At 42.0% G+C, this 26030-nt stretch overlaps 1 protein-coding gene across 13 annotated transcripts in view; it reads right to left on the bottom strand.

Moving 5' to 3' along the window:
* Positions 1-3675: 3675 nt before the first annotated feature.
* The window catches only part of wnk1b (WNK lysine deficient protein kinase 1b), a 79752-nt gene continuing 57397 nt past the window's right edge, over positions 3676-26030 (bottom strand). For 5 of the 13 annotated variants that reach the window (XM_047335939.1, XM_047335941.1, XM_047335940.1 and 2 more), the window contains 25 exons: positions 25692-25766; positions 23636-23884; positions 22505-22569; positions 22233-22383; positions 21894-22010; positions 21428-21538; positions 21203-21254; positions 20982-21107; positions 19344-20274; positions 18701-19029; positions 18557-18618; positions 18160-18216; positions 17271-17354; positions 17111-17147; positions 16948-17024; positions 16500-16763; positions 16013-16287; positions 15665-15740; positions 15435-15564; positions 14213-14410; positions 13645-13737; positions 11251-11292; positions 9402-9574; positions 8918-8974; positions 3676-8608 (listed from right to left, as the gene is read on the bottom strand). In XM_047335939.1, the coding sequence (XP_047191895.1) occupies positions 8177-8608; positions 8918-8974; positions 9402-9574; positions 11251-11292; positions 13645-13737; positions 14213-14410; positions 15435-15564; positions 15665-15740; positions 16013-16287; positions 16500-16763; positions 16948-17024; positions 17111-17147; positions 17271-17354; positions 18160-18216; positions 18557-18618; positions 18701-19029; positions 19344-20274; positions 20982-21107; positions 21203-21254; positions 21428-21538; positions 21894-22010; positions 22233-22383; positions 22505-22569; positions 23636-23884; positions 25692-25766 (4263 nt within the window). In that variant the 3' untranslated portion in view covers positions 3676-8176. Of the gene's footprint in view, positions 8609-8917; positions 8975-9401; positions 9575-11250; positions 11293-13644; positions 13738-14212; positions 14622-15434; positions 15565-15664; positions 15741-16012; positions 16288-16499; positions 16764-16947; positions 17025-17110; positions 17148-17270; positions 17355-18159; positions 18217-18556; positions 18619-18700; positions 19030-19343; positions 20275-20981; positions 21108-21202; positions 21255-21427; positions 21539-21893; positions 22011-22232; positions 22384-22504; positions 22570-23635; positions 23885-25691; positions 25767-26030 lie in introns of those variants that run through there. The other 8 variants (XM_047335942.1, XM_047335943.1, XM_047335945.1 and 5 more) reach the window with 8 other exon arrangements.

Genomic DNA, 26030 nt, shown 5'->3' with positions numbered 1-26030 from the left:
AGCCAACTTGCATTCACAAGTGATCAACTCTGTCTGGGCTCACGAGCTGGACACACAGTATCTAATGTACAGATCAGAATATATTGACACACACACACACACACACACACGAGCTTTAGCCCTCAACCTCCTCGGGCCCCTCCCCTTGTAATAAGGAGCATGTTTATAATCTGATCATCTATTTCTGCAGAGTAGCAGCAGTAAAAAAATAAAATAAATGAAGAAGCTTTTCTGTTTCTCTTTCACGACCTCTGTCTGATATGGTTTATTGTGGGCAATTTGTGCTTATACAGCACACTTTGAAGTTGATGTTCACAAGGAAGGTGCAGGTTCAAAAGCCACAGAGCACACAGTGAACAACAGCGTATAGGATCATAGGAGATGCACTGTTCCCTAGGAGGAAATCTTTTCTGAATATGACATCGGTGGATAATCACATGTCATACACGGTGTATGAGGTTGAAATTGTTTTTTTTAAGTCTTGGTTCCTTATGCGTGCAAGATTACACACGCACACACACACACACACACACACACACGCACACACTAGATTCAGGCTGTTTCATTCGGTGAGGGCTTCTCCTTTCTGGTTGGCTAAAGATAGATGAAGTGAGAAAGTATATAAAAAAACAAGTTTGATTTTAAGGATGAGAGCAGGATCGAACTTGTGGATTCACGTCATTATAATGTCAGAGCCTTCTAGAAAAGCTGAACTCAAACTTTGCTGATTTAACCCTTTTTTTCCCCTCCAAAATAACTTTGTTCTATTTGTTTGTTTTTTTTTAATTTCCTGCAAATCTCACTGCAACGTTCAGTAAATTCATGCACTTAAAGCAACCCTGACCTGCATGATATCGTTTCAGCAAGCTCACTGGTAGAGGTCCAGTGCCTTGCTCAGTGGCACTTTTTGCAGGGTGAAGTGACGGGACGCTGCTGTGGCCCTGCGGGACAGATGGTCTGTGTAGCGATACACAGATGTTTGTTGGTGTTCAGCTACACTCCAGCTCCTCCGACACGCACACAAACAACCGCACACAGGGGACACGTACACACACACACACACACACACACACGCACAGTGTGTCAGCAGACCTACTCCATTTAAAACCAGGTTCATCTGGGCGGTGTAAACCGGCTGCTGCCCGCAGGACGGAGGAAACAGGAACCTGTGATGACAGTCCACAACGCCCCGGTGCAAACCTGCAGCCGCTGCTTTACACAGCTACACGATTACACTAAAACACGCCGAGGTTGCAACATCACGGCTGCTACACGGGGGAGGGATGGGGATTATTTCTAACCAAACATTGTCACAATGTCACTCACTAAATGTTGATAGTGATCGTTGACATGTAATCCACTTCTCTATACTCACGAGGACTGCTGATCCGTCATGTGTTGTTTTATTTATGGAATGAACTTCCCTTCTGGTAGTAGTAGGGTTTTTCTTTAATCTCAATCTCAATCTACCAATGTGAAGTTATTTCCCTGATAATTAGTCATACTTCCTTGCCGTACAGGCGCAGTCTTTTGTTCAGTTGTTTCAGATCCTGAAAAAAAAAAAAAAAAGGCCTTGTGCTTTCACCACCTCAGACTCCTCTCGAAAAATCGAAAATCATCAGCTTGGGTGAGAATTGAATATCTGAAGAGAAAGTCAAAGCGCTGCTCGGCCTCATTTCAACCACCACAGAGCAGAGTCAGTACTAACCTGCCTTCATCCAGATCACAAGTCAGCACTTCAGCAGCCCGGTCCCGGTCCACACTTGTCCCGGCTGGAGTCATGAGTTTAAAAGGCTTCATGGAAGGGCAGCTGAAGGTAAGAGGGAAACAGCAGAGGGATAAATGAGTAAAAAGAAAACAAGGATGAGAAGAACAAGAAGGAAAACAAACTTATGTCACATGTAATGTAAAAACAGATAAAGCTATGTTGATGTTAAAAGCCTATATTCATTTTATCATTTTAAGTCCAAGCACAGGCGACTAATGGATTATTATTTGAGGTGTGGGTAAAGTAACAAACTTTCTACTGACAAATGTGAATCATTAATAAGGTTCTGAATTTTTTGGGCCATTAAAAGATCATTTAAAAGCACAACAACAAACCAAACAGAGACACCTGGGACAAACAGAAATGCAAAGGGTGACCACTGTTTAGTAAACACACAGACACACACACACACACACACACACATACACACACACACACAAACTCAGCCTTTCATTTGACCAATATGGAAACTCTCAGTCAGCTGAAAAAGGTTATGTAACAGGTATTTATCTGTGTTTATAGATACAGAATATTAGTGGTTTGTCTCGACACTACAGTAACAACCAGTTCAGACATATGATACCAATAGTAATTTAGAATAACTATGTCATGATAATAATTATTATCTAGTCCAATTCTACTAAGTCATCTCTGCTACACAATACATTATATTACCAGTCCTCAGCTCCATTAGGTGCTCAGTGAATTATTCACCTGTTTCTGGTGTAACCAAGGTCATTGTTGTCCTCCAGCCACAGTGAAGGGTAACTCCCAAAATGCACAAAATTGTCAATTTTATTATTCTTCATTGATGCAAATTCCATTCGTTGGAATTATAAGTGGGCATTTTGTTTTACACCTTATTCATGGTATAAACAGAATAAAAGTGTGTGGGAAGTTGGGGGTTTGGTGTCGTCTCATGATTGTCAGAGAAGCATTATTACATTATTACATTACAAATGAAATTAAATAAATTATGGTTATGGTTATGGGGCAAAGGGTTTGAATGGAAGTTCAAGATACATGTTTACATGTAAATCTCCCAGCAGCACATGGTTGGGGTTCACACCAGAAAGCAGCCACAAAGCGTTACATTTAAAAAAGAAAAAGTGAAGTATTCATATCATAGCAGGATATGCAAAAGGAGTGTGACGGACTTTTATTGTTATAATCTACCGGCTAAGTCTCATTTTCCTTCCTCCCTTTCCTCTATTTGCTCTGGGCTGACCGTGTTGTTTTCACTGTTACCATAGTGACACATACAGTAATAAGTCCAGGATTCACACCTCGCAACAAGCTGCTTCCTGAGACCCTGTTTAATGTGGTCAGGTTAAGGAAGGAAAGAAGGAAGGAGAAGCAGCATGTACAGTAAATCCTGCAGGGGAATAAAGGGAAAGTGCTGCCGCCATGTGGAGAAGAGAAGTACTGCAACAACTGAGAAAATACAAGTCTGGTTTAGGTCTACAAAGTTATTCTGATACTGTATTATTCACTGTATTACTGTATTTAGCCAAGACGTTATTAGTGGATCCCTTCTTGACATGTTGTCAAGTCATTTCATAAAGACTTGAAAAAAATAGAGACATAGATCAATTAGCTCAAGTTAAAATCATTGTTATTACCAAAAATTTAACATTGATTTTTTTTTCTTACTTGGTGAGTCTGACCGATTTAAATAAACGTACAATATGATGAAACACTGTCTTTGTGTGTATTGTTCGTCCATGTCATTGCGTACCTGTCCGTCCATCTTGTTGGTCCTTTATGGAAGTTCACCTGGTGCTTCATTTTGAGCTGGAGGCCTGTTACAAAGACACCGTCCTACAGATTAAAGTATAAAAAGCCGAAACATTGTTTCCTCTGATCCACACAGGTTCAAGTGCTTCATTAAAGTCCAGTCGTTTCCGTTCATTTAAACCACTTTTATTAAGTCTTTACAAATAAAGTAACAAATTTCATTGTGTTGTAGCGCAAAGCGCAGTTTTTTTTTAATATGAAGCTTGAACACTCTATACTTAGTGCAAAACAAACCATTAAAGGCTGCCGATGACTCCCTACATGTATTTTGTTTCTTTCTTTCATTCATTCATCCATGTTTATTTATTCAACCACCTTTGTACAACGTCAAACACGATACAGAAATAAAAATGAAACCGTTGAATTAAGTTATTTGCCGTTAGAGACATTAAAACTGCCGATAAACTGATTGAGAAATAATAAAAATAGAACGTGAGAACAGAAACAAAATCAACATGTTGAAAAAATGGGGGGGAAAAATGTCAGTAATAGTCAGAGAAACTCGAGACTCAACATCATTCCACAGGAGAAAGCGACATTAACCAGTGAGGAGATGAATGAATCTGTGTGTTTGTGTGTGTGTTGATCTGTTGGTGCATGAGAAGGCTTTTTTTTTCTTTTTATTTCACATGTGGGCACTTCTACAGTAAAAAGCATAAAGGGTCAGCGAATCCTGAACGGGCCCAAACTGTAAACACACCAACAGAAACTGCATCTGATCCTAAAGCGAGTGAGTTAAAACTACTGCTGCACTTCTCACGCGTCACCAGAACATGAATCCCATTCCCCCCACTTGAACTTCAAGAACATTTCACAGTAAGAGCTCTCCACCACAACTCCACTGAATTCTCAAACGCATCCTCACCCAGCTGTGACCTCAGGGCTCGATACTGTAACTTTAAATAATATTGCATTGCGGCCATTGCACAGAAGGCTTTCCTTTCATAGTGATCGTGTAGTAGAGACAAAATATTATCAAACTTCCACTTGTGGAAATCCTTTGAGGCTCGAGCGGTTGCAAGGTGAAACTCCAGGATGTTGCCTGGCAACCCGAACAGCTCCAGTGAGTAACAGTAGATAATTATACTCAAATTTCTTCTTTTCTATCGTTTTTTCCTTCACTTCTGATGGTGTCACTCGTCAAATGGCACTTGAGTCGGTGGGAAGATTTGACAGAATGCTCACAACCAGAACTAAAGCAAAGTGGCTCAATGATTATTCACAGCTTCAACCAAACTTGCCTAGTAGTAAAAATGCTGCATCAATGTTTCACGAGAAATGGAAAATATCACAACAACAACAAAAAAAACAGGCAAAAGCAATGTTTTTTTTTCTTTTTGTACAAACTTTACAAAGTAACCTTTTCGTAATGTGTGTATGTGAATCCTGAAAACTCCTTCTTGGTAAAAAGAAGAAGAAAAAAAAAGATTTGAAGTGAATGTCAAAGTTTGTACCAGACGTGTTTCATTTGCGCTGACAAATGAGAAGATAAAGCAGAACAAGGTGTTAAAGGCTTTGAATGTAAAACACAATTCATCACTTCCACCATTTTAACCACCATCCTCACGGCCACTACAACCATCCAAACCACCGCTGTGCTCAACACCACCAGCACCCGTCAGGCCTGTTGGACCCCCGACGGTGACGCTTCAGAAACATACAGTGGGAACAGGAAGGGATGAGACAATATTCATACCTTTAGCCCAGCAGCAGCAGCAGTTCTCAGACGAGGAGGCATCCCCAATCAAATCTGTTAGAAGGACAGAGCATAGTGCTACTGGCCTCGTGAATAAATAAAATTATACTTGATTATAAAAAAGGTAACACATTCAACAATCTTTCCTATTTGGGATAAATATTGCGTGACAATATTGGTAACAACGAGTGATGCGTTCATATGTGAAAACAAAACTCGGCCAAGTTTGAACAGCTTTGGTTATTTCACCTCAGAGATCTGTTGTTCCTTTTGTTTCTGATACTCTGCGCCAATTTCTCATGGACGTAAATAAAAGAAATTGAAAATTTTTTGGGGGGGTATAAAATCAGTGTGACACCAGAGATATGTCAGCATTAAAATGAAATTAACTTCAGGTCACTGTGTCGATGGATCCTCTCCCGACTGTACGCTGCACCTGGGCCCAGAGCCTCTAAAGTACGGAGCGGTCCAAGCTTCAAATACAATCTTCAAAAACTCCCTCCTTAAAACGGCCCCCTCCGATCCCCTCCCACATATATACATTTAAAACCCAGGAAAAAAAAAATGGCACTGATAAATTATCACGTTCTCCCCATCTCTCCATCCTGATGCTGGTGGACCTGGGCCTTCAGACACAGTCAGGTCTTTTTTTGTATTTTGAAGAAGTTGCACTCAAAAGAGAATTAACCACAAACCAGCTGCAGGCGCACAGAGCCAACGGACAGCAGCCTTCACCACCGCACCTCCCGCTGCACGGACCAGGTCCAACCATCAACCACCCAACTCAAAGTCACACCACAGACACTTCTCCACACACGCTGCACTTTACTTCAGGTCCTTCACCCCCGGGGGTCGAGAAGCAACAGGAAGGATGCAAGGCACTAGTAAATACCTCCGGTACTCACCAGAGGCTCTGGGGGGGGGGGGGCCAAACAGACAGAGCAAAAATAAAAGACAGACTTTTTTTTCTTTTTCAAGTACATTAAAATGGACACCGTTGGTTTATACATTCACATTCATCTAACAAAACCAGGGGAGAAAGGGAAGAGGGAGGCTATTTAAAGTGTCTGATATACTGTATAAGTACTGTATTGAGGGAAAAAAATAGCTAGCATTACTTAAAAAAAAAAAATCTAAATATTGACTATCCTGCTGTTCACGCCAGGTTTTTTTCTTTAGGGTCGGGCTTGGAGGTCAGTTTCCACTTTCAATTCAATCAGTTCCAGAGAGGAACTGACGCTGCAGTTGATTGGTTGTTGGTAAGGCATCTGTTTTGGAGCAAGTCCTCAGTGAGTGGACGTGAGGACGTTTATTGGAAAGAGGCGTTTTTTTTTAATTTTCACATTTTGATGAGTATCCATTTGCGGGGGAGCAGTGAATTGAAAGTGAAAAAACCCCAAACCCTTTTTTGTATGTTTTTTTTGTTTGTTTTTCATTTGTGACATTTCACCCCAAAACTAATGTCGTCCAACAACATCTGCTAATAATAAACAACAATAAATCACAGTGTTTCCACATCGAGCACCGATGTGCATGTATAACAGGTCCATCGACAGAACACGTTTTTGTTGGTTTCTTTTTTAAATAGAATAATAATCATTAACAACAGTAATGATGATAACAATGTACATTGCAACCATTTCAACACCAATGTTGAAACCAGTCTAATGACGACACCACGAACTGAGACATTAGTCGATGAGTTTACGTCCATTAAACACCTTCTGTGTGTGTGTTTGTGTGAATGTGTATGTGTGCGTGTGTGTGTGTGTGTGTGTGTGTGTGTGTCAGATTGCTAGCTGGGGGCAGCAATCAAACCAAACCCAACAAAAAAACAAAACCTAAACATAAAACAACTAAATGGAATCATCATCATCATAACTGAAATTCTAAAAAACAAACACAAACTGTACAGGGACAGGGATATTATTCTGATAACAAGGCCACTTTTCTCGTGTTTGGGCTTTTTTTTTCTTCCTCTAGAAGGTTTCTGATGTTATTGCTTCAAATGGCAACAGGGAGGCGGAGAGCGGCATGGAGGACGATGCAGAGTCGTGACGGTGAGGAGGTGTTTGGCGCGCAGAAGCATCTGTTGTGTCTATTAAGTGCTCTTTCAACATACGTTCCTGTACTTCATACAGACGCTCTACTTTCTTTCCTCCACCTCTCCCTCTCCCTCGCTCTGTTCGAAAGGTTTGCCAGCGCTGAGTAACAGGCGAGAAGCTGTCACGACTGTATTCAAGCTGACGAGTCACGACTCCTCCAAGTGCTGAGCTACAACCATTCTCCGTACGCATTAGTTTGATTTGTTCTCGGTATCCTTTGTGCTTTTTTTAATTGTTAAGAAAAAACGTCTGAATACTGAAGAAAAAACGCTTCCTGAACTGATCACGCATAAGCTAATAACCGCCGACGCAGATCTGAACATCGTTTTCTCACATTTACATCATCACCACATTCGTCCCCTTCAACTGCGTTTTGTATCTTCCCACCATTGACCAGGACAAGTGTGTGTGCCATGTGTGAACTTGTTCACTCAATCTAAAGCACGAAATGGAGTGTGACCACTCAATAATAGCCCACACACACACTCAGCCATTGACTACAGTCCCATACCCTGTCAGAAAATCTTTGGCCTTTTAACATTGCACTCAGTCTTTTCCTTTATCCTTGAGCATTTGGCAGAGTCAAAAACAGCAGACAGCAGATCGCACTCAACATTTCTCTTTCCCCGTTTCCTCTCCCTTCAGCTTTTCCTTTTCTTTTTCCGTTCTCCTTCTGGACAAGTCAGCTTCCAATGCTTTAAGCTCCTCAGTTCTTCTGTCTCTTCCCACTGATCAAGCCCCAAAACACTCCGCTCCACACCAGTTCACGCCAGTCGGGGCCGTGATTCAACCAGCCCCCATCCCCGTGCCCTACGTGGTCCTCAGATTGGGTCCTCCTGGGTTGCTGACTGACTTCTGCAGAGTGTTGGTCAAATGGAAAGCCTGGAATTGCCCCTGCCCGGGAATCTGGCCCTGTGGGCTGGGGTAGGGGCCCAGGGGCTGGGAGGTGCTGACCAGCAGAGGACCAGGCTGAGCAGGAGCCTGGTGCGAGGTTGACAAACCATGAGCCGGACCAGACCACTGTGCGCTATAGGCGGAGGTGGGGGTGTAGTGGATGAACTGGGGAGGCTGGGGTTGCGGGGGTGTCGAGGAGGCAGGCGGGTGGCTCAGGGAGCCCTTGCGGACGGCCAGAGAGGTAGCGGTGGTGGGGTTCGAAGGGAGGTGTGCAGAGCCTCCGATGCTGCTGGGACACAGCTGGCTGGGAGCCGAGTACTTCCTGCCCAGACTTGCTGACTGAATAACCTGGAGTGGCAGGGGATATTTCACAAGAGGAGAAAGATCCAACCTTAATGTGGTGATATTCTTACATTCAGAGAAGGTATTTTATCAAAATCAAGCACATGTTAAAAATGTGATAAAACATTTTTTTCTTAATTTGGAAGACAATTTTAGTGAAGTGTGGAGTTACTGCTGCCTGGATAAGGTACAAACTCAGGCTACATAGTGATTGAAAAATCCCTGTGAAAAGTAATCTGCAGCTTTTACTTCCTGGTCTCCATTTCAGGCTGTACAGGCCATTCATGTATGGACTCAGTGTGTGTTTAGACAAACCTCGTAGCTGTGTCCCTGCGCTGGAGCCTGCTGCAGCTGTTTGGTACTCCTCTTACCCTGGAAAAGATTATTGTTAATGCTCAATATTATTAACCCAGCAGTATATATATATATATATATATATATATATATGTAATTATAATTGTGTTGTATTTTAAACTGTTTTCTCATGAATTCTTAAATGTTTAGCCTCAGGAACTGAAACAGGAGTCTGGCGGCAACATTAAAACTGTTGTCAGTGCCGACTGGATACAGGACGTTGTCGATGTTTAGAAAACATCCCATCAGCCAGTTGGTTTTGGCAGAGTTTTTGTTTTACTTCGCCAATCACTTTGGCTTTTAAAAAACTAACATTTAGAGTTTACTTTCTTCCTTGTGTCTTCTTCGGACTAAACTAAATACAGGAGCTGGTGAGTCACGGTGGAAGAACATTTTCCATGTCAAAACAAACTCTGCGAGCATCAAACATAAAACGGCAGTAAACCTGTGAGAGGTTCATGGCGTCTCTGGCCCAGTTGTCCACCAGTTTGTGGAGGTCGTCGGTGAAGGTTCCTTTCCTCTGGTGGGGGACCGACATGTTGGTGGGCAGATACTGAGAGCCCGTCTGGCTCTGACCCAAACCTCCCGAACCACTCACTGCGATGGTGCTGTTAGTCCCTGTGAGGACAAACAGAGAGAGAGAGAGAGAGAGAGAGAGAGAGAGAGCAAAAGATGTGAGATATCATTCAAACAAGAACTTAAAACTACTGTATTCTGAATGAACAGGGATGTATGTCCACTCTTGACCATGAAAAAGGGGCAGTTTCCATGGGGTCAAGGGCCAGTCAGGGGCAGAGTTTTAGGGCAGATCAGTATGTCTACATGGCCCTAGAACTATATTGTTATATGATGGATTTAATGATGATAATTGGGAGATGAGAAAAGAGACAAACTGTGACATTAGAGCAACATTTACTGCAGAACATGGACACTTCTATCCAACAATTGTGACAAAATAGCTTATCAGGATGTAAATCTCATTTTTAATATGGTATCAGATTAGTGATACACAAAAGCAATCTGCAAAGCTGCCACTCTTCAACAGAATTCTCCTACACAACAGAGGCGATGTTGATCCAGCCCACTGGGTCCTGCTGTTGATCAGAGTTGCCCCGTGTATCATGATATCAGTGATTTAATTTTTTTTTTTTTTACCAATAGGTGGCACTCAAGTCCTGTCACAGCAGTAGATAGTTTGCTCTCTGCTCAACCCTCAGCATCAAAGTCATCATGGCAGCACAAAGTGCACACTACAAACTGTATAGAGCTTGATATTAGACCAGTACCATCACAATACTACATTCAGAGTCTGTACTCCTTCATGTGAGAGTCTCTCTAACAAGCCAAGAGAGAACTTTTCACTGAGAGATGAAATGAGGGAGACAGTGTACAAACTCAGCCCTTTGCTGTGTGATACTCTACACACGCTCTGCTGCTGCAGTTTTGTCACAGGATTTCAGAATAAAAGGTTTCACTTTGATCAAATGTTGCAGCTAAGGCACTGAGAATATATATTCACAAAAATACGTTGTTGGATCATATCAGTCGGGCAAGTGAAAAGAGATATTAGAATTAATAAGAATATATATTTATAATAAGTGAAATACTGCAATATAATACAAGGAGCTGATGCATTTCCTTTGCAGACTATGGAACCCAAAGCCATGTTGATAAAATGAGTGAAATATCTTTATGATCTTGCTTCCTATCAGACATAACGTGAGCAAGGACATAATATGCAGGAATCAGCCAGAAGAAAACTAATCATACAGCTGGTCGGACAAAAACTGTCATGTCATGCTAAATAAAATGGAGGAAAGTAAATATGAGGAGACGCTGAGTCATGACTGACTGCAGCAGCATGGAACTCTGGGCAACGTAGTCCAAAGACCACAAGCCAAGAAGAGAAGAGAGGAAATGGAGGGTTGGGGCAGAGTGGCAAACAGCTGTTCAGGTGAGTTAGTGTGTGTTTGAACATGTGTGTTCATCTGAGCTTGCGATTGCATGCGCTATGTTTGAGTCTGTGATGGCTGGTCAAATCAGTCACTTCAGAGCTCAAACTGGATTTTTAATCAAAACCGTCTTCATCAAAATCTTCAAATCAAAAATACAATGTTCATAATAGACACATTAGCCCCAAAAAATAATTGATCTGATCTCAAATCTGGCAGACGGTCAAAGTTTAAATCTAGAGTGCATCAGAGGGCAGGAAGAAGCCTGGGCGAGCGAGTGCAAGGATGGAGGAGGGGCATGGATGGAGGAAGGGAGGGAAGACCAAAAAGAGAGATAGTTACTACAGAGCTGGTTGCAGGGGCAGACTTTTTTCACCATCTTCCCTGTGCGGCCCGGAAGACAAACGATTGGAGGATTGGGAGAGAGTCAGAGTTAAACCCCCGCCCACAACAACCGACAACCACACGCAATGCATCCTAGAGGGATCACTTCAACTTAACAAAGTCAATCAACAATATTTTGCGGTTACGTTTCCCAACAACATTTCTTACTGAGATCACCACCTGTCACCCAGTGCACACTGACCCTTGAAACCCTTGTATGTATCAGCAATTTTAGTACATTTGATATTCAAAGTTGTTTGCAAGTGTCAGTGCTGTGTGATCTGCAACACGTCACATAAACAACTGGGTTTAGATGCTGTCTTTGACAAAAAGCCACGATATGTGGGCAACCTCCTGAGGAAGTGCAGACAGCAAACTTATACACACTTGGTTGACAGTTACTGTTGCAGCAACAAGCAACAGTTCCTCCTAGAATATAAACTTTTTTTGTTATTATCAAAAGCTTTTAAAGAAAATACATACAGAATGTTTAATGGTAAGACAAATGAACAAGTTTTGCTTTTACTTCAACAACAATGTTAAACTAATAGCAACTGTTGGTAAAATCATCCTTGTACACTGACTCAAAGTGTTGCTCATGTGCCGTGGCTTTACGATGTTGTTGGGGAACCAACCCCTGGTTCTGATGTGGTTCTGAGTCCTCTCTACAGCTCACAGGGCCCTACAGTAACAGAACTGGGTCCAACATAGGATATGTAGATAGATGGCTGTATATCGGCGTAGTATCAATCCAGACCTATGATTTCGCTGCCATCATCTCTGATTTGTTCAGTGATTTGACTATCAAAAGATCGTTACTGTAGACTTCATGCCAATTTCTTTTTTGGTCTAAGCTACCTTATAAAAAACAAGAAGACATTATAAGGATTGAGACCCAGGTCTGTCTCTCTCCCCTCCTGGCTGTGCAGTGACAGAGGGACAGGTGAAGGAGAGAGGGGGTGAGGCCAAGAGGTGAGGTAGGGAAGGAAAGTAGGAAGGGAGATAAGGGGTCTGAGCTGCAGAGGGTTTACAAGCATTCATAAATATCCCTTCATCAACCACGAAACATTTCACCAACACTACACATTATTATCATAATTTGGCTTGAGAAAAATAATCTTATTTATCAATAAAGAATAAATAAATAAATAAACACTGATTCACAGAACTGTGTTGATTAACTCATGAGGTTGAATAAAAAACAAATAGAAAATCTCATGTCCATAGAAAAACAGTATGACGGAACTCTCAAGTCAATCAGGAGTCATCTTGTCTTTCCTTGTTATACTGCTTGTTTTAACAGAGACACAGATTAGAAATGGAAGCAGTCGGGATTTAACATTCAGACTGACGCACAAACAGAACTGCACCATCTGACTCCGGAGAGGGAAATGGACTAGACGTAGTGTACTGGTTATGCTGCTGGCCGCTCTGCACACAGTGCTGATTATAATGGACTCAAGGCTCATTTAACTGTTAAGTAAAGGTTTTGACCACAGCGCTCTGAGTCAGTTTGCACTTGACTTCTATATGAAAGTACAGCACAATGAAGCTACAGACACAATCCAAGGTTGTTTCTAGCTGCTAGTTTAATCTGCCTGACTTGTTTTCATGGCATCATCTCTAGTTGTATTGTACTAACGACTTTGAGGGTTAAAATGTAATCCTTTAAAATTTCTTTTTTTATACAATTTCTTTTGTTTTTGTTTAAGGGAGTAGTAAAACGATACATCTAACTCCTCAGCAAGGTACACAGATCACTGCTGTGTGCAACATGAAATATTTTTATATTTATAGGAGACAGACTAGCGGCACTAAAATACACCAGCTGCTCTGCTGTTGTATTTCTGACAAAGCAGCTGCTCAACATTTTTCTGTATTATTAAACTGCACTTGCTGAAACTACAAGGATAATAACGTATGCTTCTAGAAAGAAAGAAAGAAAGAAAGAAAGAAAAAGACTGGGGAGCTCTGGGATGATCTATCATCATGTAAATTTTCTGTCCTGCAGTAGTTTTTATCTCTAATTTTTCATCTAATTATTATCCTCTGTATCTCAACCCTATTGACAGCATACCCAGTAATTATGTCTGTAAAGTAGTTAAGTAAAATAAAAAGAAATAAGCAACAGATTCCACTGATTTCAGTTTAAATGCCTCGCCTCAAGCTACTGAAGATAAGTGTTTTGGTTGGTCAGCAGGACACTGGTGATCAGAGAAAAAGAGGGTTTTCCTCCATCAAGGAAGAAAAGACATGATGACCATGACTTGACGGATAGAATGAAAAAAAAACAGGACAAAATTAAGTAAGGACAGTTAAAAGAGAAGAGCAAAGAAATAAAGCATTACACACAAAGAGCCAAGCAGGGCGTACTCAGAAAGCGCGTCCTCCTGCCGCCAGGCTTGAAGGCCAAACGCTCCGAACCCCAGCTGAACTTTACACAGCCTGAAGAGAGGGAGGAGGGAGGGGAAAGGGGGAGAGAAGAGATGAGGAAGAGGAGTGCAGAAGAAGGAAGGAAGATCCAGAGAGAGGAGACGATGATAAAGGGGACAGAAAATGAGATGAGGAAGAGAGTGAGAGATACCCAGGAGAAAGAGTGAAAAGTAGACGAGTGAAAGATAGAAAAGGGACAGATGACAGGGAAGGAAAAGATACACAAGTGAAGGATTCACAGGCATAATGTACAAGAGTCAGTCAGCCATTACACAGAGACAGGGAGAGAAAAAGAAAGATAGAAAAAGATGAGTAGTGTCGTCTTGTGAGACAGTAAGGACAAACAAACTGTGTGCATTTGTCTTCGCCTCCATACAAAGAGTACAATTAGCTGTTTAAGCTCAAATTCAATTGTATCTCCAAGTGTTTAATTTGTGGGGATGTGATGAGGCCTGCTACAGCCTGGGGTTCCCAGCAGCATGCCTACCTGGGGTGGGAGCACACAGGCTGGGAACAGACAGCGCCGCGTCGCTGGTGTAGGCCGAGCACAGGTTATCGCTGGAGGGAGTGGGTTTGAGGGGCTGGGGCAGAGTGCTGCTGCCAGAATCAGCTAATCCTCCTGGTGCTAACAGAGCCAGCTGCCCGGGGAACATGGTCGGGACGCTCTGGGCGGATAAAGTGCTGCCTAGAAATAGCACAAGGCACAGGCGGTAGAGGACAGAAGAGGAACGACACACCACAGAGAATAGACACAGACACACACACGCACACACACACAGATAAGGACAGATAAAACACCCGTCACCCAGACATTTACAGAGTCAACCCAACACACACAACCACACACAGAGAAGAACAGAAAGGGGGACGCAGTCAGAAATGTTGAGGCTCCGAGCCTGCTCCAGCACACACCCACATGCACAAGTAACCAAGCAGATAAACACACACACATACACACACATGTGCACACATGCATAAACACAGAGACGGTGTTATATTAGTGTGAATGACCATCTTGACTGTGGTGGACTGTGGGGTTAAAGTTTAAGGTGAGTAACTGTTTAAAGTCCAAGGTTCAAAGGTCAGTTCACCCAAATTACAAAAAAAACAAATCCTCACCTCAATCTGATTAAATCTACTCATGCAGATATTTTTGGCTCAATCCATCCAGGTTTTGTTGAGTGAATGGAATTTCTTTGTGTTTTTTCTTATAGCCATGCTTACAGCTCTGTAAGACACTGCTGTGAGCTAAATGCTTAGCTCAACATGCTAATAATGTATGTGTTTACCACTTTAGTTTGGCATGTTAGCATGCCAATATCAGCTAATTATCACTAAACACAGCTGAGGCTGATGGCAATGTCATTATTTTTTGCAGGTTATTAATCATAAACCAATGAAAATGGAAATTCAAATTCTGCCGTGACGAGGGTGAGGCTTGATTGAAAAGTTATCCCGAGGGGGATGTCTGTGCCAGATTTCAAGCCCTCCAAAAGTTGTTGGGACATTTCACTGAAAACTACAAATATATCCAGGCATCCAGTCATTCATCATCTTTGGTAGGATTTTCTGTACCAGATTTCATGAAACAAAAGTATGTGCATGGCTCGACACTAACAGAGGTATAAGAAAAAATATTTCATTTTATTTTTGGAGTTTGGACAAACTGAGCCTTTAATATAATAATAATTTTTAAAAAAAGAACCTACCTGGCTGTAATGGACTCTTGCTGCCGTGCGTGGAGCTGGTTCTTGACGATTTGGACGATTTACTTTTGGTAGGTCGTCTCCTCCTGCCGGCCAAAGCTACAACTGGAGGGAGAACAGCAGCCGGAGGAACCTAATTCGAGAACAAAAGAAGAATGGATGCTTGTTACTTACTGTATATATGATGCTGCTTATAGTGTTTATAGTGCACTGGTGTAACCAAGGTGAGTTACCTTTCCTAGCCTGGTAAAGAGACAATCTATTTCTTCCTTCTGACGGGAATGGAGGGCCTGAATCTCACGCATGTGCCTGGTGACATAAAGAAGGAATAATTCATATTTGGAATAAAATGTTGACAGGCAGAAAAAAATGAGAGTGGTGGAGAAGGGCCTAGTTTTCTCTCTCCAAAAAAAGAAGAAAGAGAAAGAAAGAAAAGTCATGGAAGGAGAGTTTGTGGTTAACTTCATTCTTGAGGGTGAGGGAAGAGGAAAAGAGCACAGCACAGTCTAGAATTTTTGGGGAAGAAAAGAAGGATGATCTTTTCTCACAATTTCCAAGAATTAAAAAGATTAGCAATTTACTTTTCTCTGAGGCGGCCGACTTCACGTTTGAAGTCTTCATCCTCAAATTCTGAGTCGTTATCGCTGCTGATGTAGGAGTTATTGAAGGAGTTGTTGTTGTTGAGACTTGGCATGGAGCCTTTATGAGTGGAGTCTGGAGTCAAAATCTGCCCGGGACTGCTGGGTCCATTAGAAGCCTGGGCAACAGGTGGCGGGGTCTGCCTGGACTCAAGGCTCTGATCCTGGGCACGACTGACTGAGAATCTACCCACACGAGCCTCGGAGTTGGTGGTGACCTGAAATGTAGGACAAAAGATTTGTAAAAGAAGGTCAGTTGGAGGAGAACTTAGACAAGTGTGACACAGGTTGTCAATGACTCATCCTGTAAATGTAGTTGTTTATTTGTTGTTTTAACCCAAACCACAGCTGTAACAAAGGTTTTTATAACATGTCTAGTACTTGCTGGACTGTAACCCCTCAGCCATTTAACCTCAAAAACAGGAAATACCTGGAAGCGTCCAATGGTATTGGTGGGCTTTGGAGAGGGGCAGGGGGAGGTGAAGGGGGAGGGTTGGTGGGAGAGCCCATCAACAATGTCTCCCACTTGTCCTCCTCCCACCTTTAGTGGAGACAAGGAGTCCTTATGCAGTGTGTTCTCCGGGCTGGAGAGACTGGAGGATGAGGAGGAAGAGGACGAAGACGAGGAGGTGGTGGAGGAAGATTCAGTGCAGGCCGGGCGTTGGACTGAAGGCTCCTCAGCAGCCAGTGAGACCTAAGCAGGCGATAGATTTAGAAGGACAGGGGGTGGAGGAGTACCAGATTTATGTGTTTATAAATGTTAATTTCTATTCTCGATAGTTGTTGATTAACAATCCCGTTGATGCAAGGATCTAAAGCGTACATTCTCCTTTGATCTGGTATAAATTCTCCTGTGATCTGGTAAACACACTATTTACCTGAAATCTTCCAAGTTTAATTCCACCTGTTGGAGTAGGAGCAGGAGAGGATGAATCTTCATCCAGAGAGAAGGGTGCTGAAGAACAAATGTCACAGATATAAAACAGACACACATATTGATAGATTTATCTATATAAATACATATTGCTGTAGTATACATACATGGTAGTCCCACTGCGGGTATGCCACTGTGAGAGGCCTGGGGTTTGCACGACAGAGAAGAAAAAGGATTTATATTGGGCAGTGAGATTTTAATATGTTTTTTCTATAATCCAATGTCAGTTTGAGACACGAAATTAACATGTGAACCTGTGGAAGTTACCTGTGAGTGTGCGCTGACGGGAACAGTCTCTGGGCTCAGTGCTCTCCTCAACTGTGCATCTAGGTCCTCGAGAGGCTGCTGGGACTGAAGGAAGACAGATACACACACACACACACACACAGTGTGATTAGCAACATTAGCACAGATCAGCAAAAAACAAACAAACGTGTGGCTAAGAATATGTTCATTTAATAATTTTCCGTGTTAAATGATGAAATGGTGAAAATTAATGATTTGAAAACTTTGAAAAAAAAAAGTAGTTCTACTCACAGAAAAAAATCTTAGTGCAGCACAACTAGCTGCTTTGAACATAAGTTGAAATATTCTATTTTATTGGTGATTCTGGATACAGCTGCCATATCATTATGTATAAAAATACTATCCTTATTGATATAGTAATAAGAATTTTAACAATGAGCCCTGATTGACTAAACATAGCTTAGCATTGTTTTGCTCTGATTCAATTAGCCTATATCTTGATCCAATTAGTAACAAGGTGTATAATTAATGACACCATCAAAACTGAACAAAAGCATGTAAATGAATGTAGTACTCAACATTTTTCACCATTTTATGGACCAAACAACTAATCGATTAATCGAGAAAAACAATCGACAGATTAATCGATAATAAACTTTTAGTTGCAGCCCTATTTAGGATTTTTCTTTTCCTGTTTTAAGCAAGATGTGTTCATGATGGTGATGAAATTCAAAGTATTTAACATCCACTATGAACTTTAACACATTCTGAATCAAGAAGAACTGAAATAAGCAGAGGCACTATTTATAACCCACAGATATAAAGTCCAATACAGATACAACTGATTAAAGTATGAATAAAGTACATCGCAGTGGAGATTCTTTAAAATGAGCATAGAAAAATAAAACACCTGTATTGGACAAGGTCCAGGGAAGGATGGCAGGAGTTCTGAAGGAGATGAACAGGCCTAATTCCCCCGAGAACAAGAGGTGATGAAAAGACAGAGTGGGAGAAATGAGAGAAAAAAACAGTTGTAGAGGAGGTTATAAGAATAAAAGTGTTCACTGGGGAGAATGTTAAAAGAAATGTTCATGCCAGATGAGTTGTAAGGAAAGTGAGCAGAAACATGTTGGAACACATATGACTCCATATTAAAACTAAACGTAAAGTATAGTAGTGTAAATTAGCTTGGCAGTTTCAGCTAAAGACATGCACATGCTCCCTGCACACAATTAAACAAATATTGATGGTTTGACAAGAGTTAAAATAAAGTGATATTCCTATGTGATGAAAACTGTATCACTCACCGGTACCCTGGAGAGGGGGGTTTTAGATGGAGTGGTCTGGCCAAAGGAAGAGGTGGGGATGACTGTAGAAATTGAATATCATAAAGTTAGAGAGCAATAATTTAAAAACACAATGGCACACAAATATAGGAACACACTACCCACCTGTCTGTACAGGGGTGGAAATAGGTGTCCCAGGTCCCTGGACTGGAGCAGGGGACCCCAGTGAGCCTAGCGCCAGGCTGGAGGGGGGCTGGAGAGGATTGGTTGGCAGGCTGGAGCCAGGTGTGGTCATAGATGTGGCAGAGGTAGAGCTGGGGCCCATCGGGGACGTGGTCCCTGCCACAGAGGCTCCAGAGGCAGTGTCAGCAGCTAAGATGTCTCCCTGTGGGGAGGACACTCCTCCACCGAGGTCCATGAAGAGGGACCGCAGCTTCTTCTCCAGAGCTTGAATGTCGTCCGGTTTGCCTTGGGAATCACCTGAGGCCTCACACCTGAGAAAGATATTAATAACGTTTTTACTATTCTGCTTAATTCCCTGGAAAGTTGTTTTCAAATCTTGTTTTTTTTTTCTATAATGTTACACATTCATGACCAAATGAGGAACAATACAAATTAACATTTAGTTACAATTTAGTCAGCGTGTAACATAAAAAACAGACAACGAATAAATAAAAAAGGAAAGAAAGTAAAGAAGAGTACGAAACTGAGCAAGAAATCCATGTCAGCCCTTGCAACTTGACAGTGTGATACTCAAGGTATTACGTTGCCCTAATAAATAAATCAAGACATATCTACCAACTCTCACCTTGCATCACATTCCCCACAGTGTGTGTGGGCCTGCCCAGGCAAGGCTGCTGTCTGAGGCTGGGAGTGGACCAAGGTTGGTTGGACTGACGGAACGTTTGTGGTCACTGGCTGAAGCCCCGCGGAAGAAGAGCAGCAGGAAGGGGGAGTGGGGTGGGAGGCGGCAGAGGGAGTGAGTTGGGGGCCCGGGATGGCAGTAGTGGGGATGACGATGGAGGAGAGGGATGGAGTAGAGGATGAGGTGGAGGAGACTGATGAATGATTGGAGGAGACTTCACTGGCTGTAAGAGTGGAGGAGGGAGGGGAGGATACAAGGGGAACAGTCTGGGCAGGAGGAGGGGAGGTGAGCATTGTTTGGGGGATGCTGGAAATGCATGCCAGTGGTAAAGTGGAAGGTACTGAAGTAGCGATGACAGCAGAGACGGTTTGGGACTGAGGCAGGGTGAAAGCCTGGGGCTGAATTTGTGCTTGTCCCTGGGGTTGGGACCCAGCCTGCGTCCCTGGCTGTGAAAGAACCTGCGACTGGAGGTTGGGCTGGTTCACCACAGTTGGAGGAGGAGAGGAGGAACATGGAGGACTGAGACAGGCATTAGGCACAGCGGAGGGGGAGGAGGACGAGGAATGAGAAGGAAGAGAGGCATCCAAGACCTGCTCCTGTGCCTTGTTTAAATAAGAGGGGACAAGCCCAGCAGTGGGATCAACAATTGGGGTCATGGTGCTCGCTTGTGAAGAGACAGGGGCAGCTGAAGTCTGTAGAGGAGGGTAGGTGGAGTGGATGGAGGCTGGGGCGGTGCTGGGTCCCGCATCAAACTGATTCTGGTTCTGTCTGAGCTCAGAGAAGGCTTGTTGTAAGTTGATCGTTCCTGCAGACTGGGATAGCCCCAAACCTTGGCCTGCATTCTGGGATGGAGCTTCAGCTGAAGCTGGAGGAACTGGAAGAAAACGACACATTTATAAGCCACAAAGCACATTGTCTTCACTGTGAGTTATGTCTTTGGTGTAACTTCCAGCTAAGCTCCACCCAATTGCTGATACTGATGGACAGGTTTCCGCATGTGTGTAAAGGTCAGAGTGAGATGGGAAGACAGTAAAACATTTCAGACTAGTATTAGACAGTATTTTTTTCCCAATAGTCATTGTGAATCCAGTAATAAAATACACCATGTTTCTTCTTTTCTATATTCACACATCACATTTTAACACTGTGTATTGCAAAAATGTATATATTTTGTTGAAAAATGTTTGAATTCCACAACATGCGGCAGAAGACTGGATGCTGTTGTTTATATTCTAATGTTCTTCCAGAAGATTCTACGGTATTAAATTAAACAAATGCCAGTGTCTTATTGCATTTGGACAGAATGTTTAGGGGAAATTCCTCTAAAAGCATTACAGCTTAATCTGATAAGTGCTGTATATGTATGTGTGTGTTTGTGTGTGTGCAGCACACTGTCACAGACAGAAAACGTTGTCACTTATGGTAAAGTTTAGAAGGGCTTGAAACTAAACCTTCACACACAGATAAACCAGGGTCTTTCATTATTTCTTATTTTCACGTTGGTCATCATGATGATTGAATGATAGTTATAGATTAGTAGATAAATGATCAGACACATTCACACAAACGAACGATCCCTACCCGTTTCAGCAGGAGGTGCAGTGGGAGAAAACATTTGCTCCTTCAGCCTGGCTTCAGGTACGGGGCTGACGATGAACCTCCGACCTGCTGAATGCACAACTTGTGCTGTTGCACTGGGAGTGATGTCTGGGGATGAAAGGAACAGAGAGTAACAACACTATTCTCTACTGCAGTTCATCTGCAAAAAAGAATATTATCGTAACTGTTTGTCTTCTTTTTACCTGGCATGGGGACAGATATTACAGGAATCTGCTGCTGCATGTCACCCGTCATCTGTAGATCAATAAGACAATACACATCAGACATGATTGAAAGTGTTACAAAAAAATAACTATTGAGATGATTATATTTGTCATATTCTGGGTTAAAACTACTACGTTTTAAAATCCAAATACCAACTTTGATGATTCTGTATGAACTTTCAGACCATTAGACCTTTTTTTTACCTGGCTGTTTGTGTCTCTCTCCAGACCCTTCTCATCAGCATTCTCTATCACCTCCCTGACCTGCTCAATGAACGACTCCCTCTCACTCTCCAGGATGAACTCACTCTGGACCTGAACACACAAGCAAGCACGCACACACACAGTGAAAAACTCAGATTCAGATGAGTGTGTAGTATGTGACGAAAAGAAAGCAATATCCTGGTTTATGCCTCCTCTATGCCAGTGTATATCCACAGAGGTGTGATTTTGCCTCATGAGTGAACTCTCTCAATGAAAGCACAAGGTCAAGAGCAAAGCAATTACCAGTGCTTCAGTGGTTTTGGATGAGAAAGAATAGACGGCACGCGGTTTTGGCATGTGAAGCATATTCCAGCCTGATATAGAGCTGGTAATGCATTACTATGATGGGAGTGAGATTAAATTAATCAAAAGACTGGTGGAAGTCAACAAGTGACAGTGTTTATACCATGATCTGAGCGATCTCCTCGGGGTTGTCACCGTCCAGGTCGAACCTGAAGGTCACCATCTTCCTGTTGTGAGTCTCCAGCTGACACTCTGCTACCCTGTCTCCTCGGTTGGAGATCTATGTGTGTGCGCACACAGAGCACAGACACACACACACACACACACAGATGGAGAGAGAAAATGACAATTAAAAGGAGGCAGAATAAAAATAGATGAGAAGAGGTTTTTATTGTTTTTACTGCAGCTCAAAACTGACAATAAATACCGACAATGAGTATAGAGCACAAGTGGATTTATTGCTCAATTATGACATTGTAGGATTTATGGGATGTGCTATTACATTGAGAACATTGAGTTTCGCCTTGGAGATCTTCTCATGGCGTGATCGACTTCGTACTGAGCGTCTCTGATGCCGCTTGGTGGAGCGCCCTTCATGACGACCTCCCCCTCCCTCGTTGCCATCACTCAGACCTGAAGTCTCCGAGTGGCCACTGAGGTACAGCGGAGAGATGTAAGCCATATATAATGAACGTAAATCAGCACGGAGACTGACTGTCACCAACAATATTTGAGTTCAGTAAGTGTGTGTTTGCTTGTGTGTGTGTTTATTACCTCTCTATAGATGAGAGAACGTGAGGTGGCTGTAGTTGGGACTGGGACAGCTCTGAAGACTGAGACTGAAACACAAGGCCAAATGAAAATCCACATACATACTCACTCAGCACGATCATTAACAACACAACCACCAACATCAGAGGAAAGAAAATACATCAGGAAAACATAAAATATTAGAAAAGTATGACAAAATTAAAAGAAACTTGAGCAGATTGTAAGCAATGCCTTCATGATTTGAGAGGAACAAGAAGTCAATTGAATTAAAATATGCAGGATAGATTTAGAACAAAAGAGTTGGGTCGAACACCAACTTAAACTAGAGCATGGAACAAAAGAAGCAAAGCAAGAACTGCCACACAGGAGAAAATGAATGGAATTTAATTCATGAGATGCATACAGTATCTACAATAACACATGCACCCTTGTCTTAAAGCTAAGCACTCTAAATTATGACTTTAAATAGATGAAAAAAGACTAGATGAAGTCTGAATGAGGAGTTCATCTAAGGCCAACTTTTGCACGTGGACCAAAAAGAAATCTGCCCAGTGAGAGACTGATTCTATTAAACACTATTTATCCTGTCGACCAATCACTGCTGTGTTTCTACAGATGATTAAGTCTGTGTGATGGCTCGGTGACATCACACAAACAACCCAGGGACCTTGATTTTTCTCTAATAATAAATCAATGTTGCTAAACTCAAACCAAACCACGAGCTATTCAACACGAAACACAATATAGGAAAGTCAGACTAAATGCACAGTAAACCACCTAAAAATCATAGATTTTATAAGATTGGACTAAATCATCTCTCAGGCCTCATTGACGCCAAAATTGATGTCCCTAAAAACTCGTTTGACAAGTGTCAGCAAATATGGATCACTACTCAACATTTAAAAAATCAACTGATGGAGATGCAACGCTTATATGACATTAAAAACCTATCTATATATATTCAAACATCTGATGTTTAGTATACAACTTATAACTCAAGGCCCTGGTTGAAAAAAAACTGCTCTAGCAAATAATTTCTAACAGCACCCCACAGCGTGTAACTTTGACAAAAGTGAGCACATTGAACAGGGACATGACATCCACTTGGTAGGTTTGACCATCTATAACCAGTACCTGGGGAGGGGCTTCCATGGGAGTATCAGGTGGGGCGGTGACTACACTGATGATTGGCACCATGGTGGCCAATGGTTGAGGCACAGGTGTGGGCACAGGAGGAGGAGGGGAAACAATAGTAGGCAGCACCCCAACAGGGAGGGGTAGAGGAGAGTGTGGGGAAGCCACGGCCGCTGTCGGCATGGTAATAGGAAGAGATGGCGACGGAGAAGGGTGCGTCACGGTAGAGGTAGATGGAGTTACACTGGGCTGAGAAGAGGCGCAGAAGGGCCAGAAAGGGGAGGAGGAAGAGGCAGAAAGGATATAAAAACGGGGGAAGGAGAAACCAGATGAGGGAAGAGGATGGGTAAAAAGTGAGAAAAGGAAAGGCGCAATGTCACAGGAAGGATGAGGTAGTAGGTTAACCCGTCATGTGATCAGCTGTGCAGAAACAGCTTGGCCAACTACAGCCAATCACCTTGGTAATGGTGCAGTGAGTAGAGGATGGTCTTTACTTCAACTGTTGTTTCATCTAAAATACAATGACGCCTTCACATAGAAATATTAAGGTGCCTTGGAAAAGAGGAGATAATGGATCTGTCAGATTGTATTGTATAAAAAATCCACAGAGGTAAGAGCCATCCATAGTTCACTGACCCATTACTGACTTGTCTGACTCTGAGACCCTCAACAAACTTTTGTAAAGACCAACTGTATTAATGACAATATCTCAAGCTCTTTAACCAAACAGAGAACTCAAACAAGACCATGCAACCACAGAACTACACCAGACAGTGTACGACGGAGTTTTTAAAGATGGTGCACGACCAAGCAAAATTCTTTGTGAAATGCCAATGGACAATTCTCTTGAATACCATATTACAAATGGGAAAACAGAACAAAAAACCCTACTGAAATATTTCTTCCCACTGAGACATTATATGATTTGAAGAGCTATGCTGCGGTTAGTATTTTAGCTCACCTGCTCTTCCTGAAAAAAATGTCCTATCAACATGATTGGGGAGATAATATAGACAAAAAAGTTTGCCAATATTCACTAGGTTTTTGTACATGTGGTTGCTCATTTTACAGACATAAGTATCCACTATGTTCTGTCTATAAATCTTCAGGTGGAAATAATCTTACTGACAATAATGTTTTTTCATTTCTTCAGTACAAAACCATGCAGGATTGTGGACTGGACCATTGTTCACCAACAACCAAATCACGTTGATACAAAATTACTTACACACGTACAAACACACACTTATACCTAAGGATAGACACATACAGGCACCTACAGTACACAAACACACGCTGCCGTACGTAGTGGTACCTGAACCAGAGCAGCATGGTACAGAAAATAAAGGTGTTCTATACTGGGAGACGGACTGAGGTCACACAACTAAGCACACACATACACGTACACCAAATCAAAAGCATATGACCAAACGCACAAACACACAAACATGCATACAGAAGTAGGCATAAATCAACACAAATAAAAACAAACCCGGCGATAAACAGGCAGCATGCCAATGAGAATGGAAAGAAAAAAAGGCAAAAACAAGTTGAGTCAATGTGAAAAAGGAGAGTTTAAAGGGAAAAAAGACTATTCAGGCTGTGCAAAACATGCAGTAATTACATTTAGACAAATTAAAGTAACGTGATCTTCGAGTTTCTTTTCTATTTGTTTACCGGCAACATGAGTTAACAACTGGCCTCATGGCAGAAAGTCAAACATCTGATCTTAATAGACGGCACTATGTTTAATCATTGTGCTGGATGTGTTGATCAGTGGTGAGAAAAATGTCAAATGATTGCTGTCCATGTCCACAATTGATCTGTTTATTTATATGTAATTTCAAATATTTTATATATTATAAAACTGTATGTGTAATGAGTCACTTCCCTTACTTCAGCACGTGTTTATAAGCATGAAGGTAGGAATGTGTGTCAGTAAAGATGAATGCATACACTAACAGCAGATACTGAATTCATCCAGCATTCAATCCATGTGTTTATTGTGTATTGTGCTCCGTGTACAGTCATATTGAAATAAAAAGCGTTGCTGTACCTGTGCAGGTGTCTGTGGCAGAGTTGTGTGTGTGGGACTTTGAACTGATGTAATAGTCTGACTGGTTGAAACGACCTGGAGAGAAACACACACATACTTAGAGGGAGACTGTGCGAATGAAAAAAATGTTCACACATTTTTTAACTAGAGCAGTTCTCATTCATGTCCTGCTGATAATAACCTAGAAGAACTAAAATTCCCAGTTATGAGAAGCTAAAGTTGATCCCTTTATTGTAATTTCCTGATTATTTGTTGGCCAAAATGAAAGAAAAGCTGCAAAATGAGATTAGTTAATTTTGTGATATCAATATTGAGTATGTACAGAAATCTTTTGCAAAA

The sequence above is a fragment of the Scophthalmus maximus genome, chromosome 12 (genome assembly GCF_022379125.1).
Source record: "Scophthalmus maximus strain ysfricsl-2021 chromosome 12, ASM2237912v1, whole genome shotgun sequence".
NCBI classification, from domain to species: domain Eukaryota; kingdom Metazoa; phylum Chordata; class Actinopteri; order Pleuronectiformes; family Scophthalmidae; genus Scophthalmus; species Scophthalmus maximus.
This window is presented reverse-complemented; position numbering and strand designations above follow the sequence as displayed.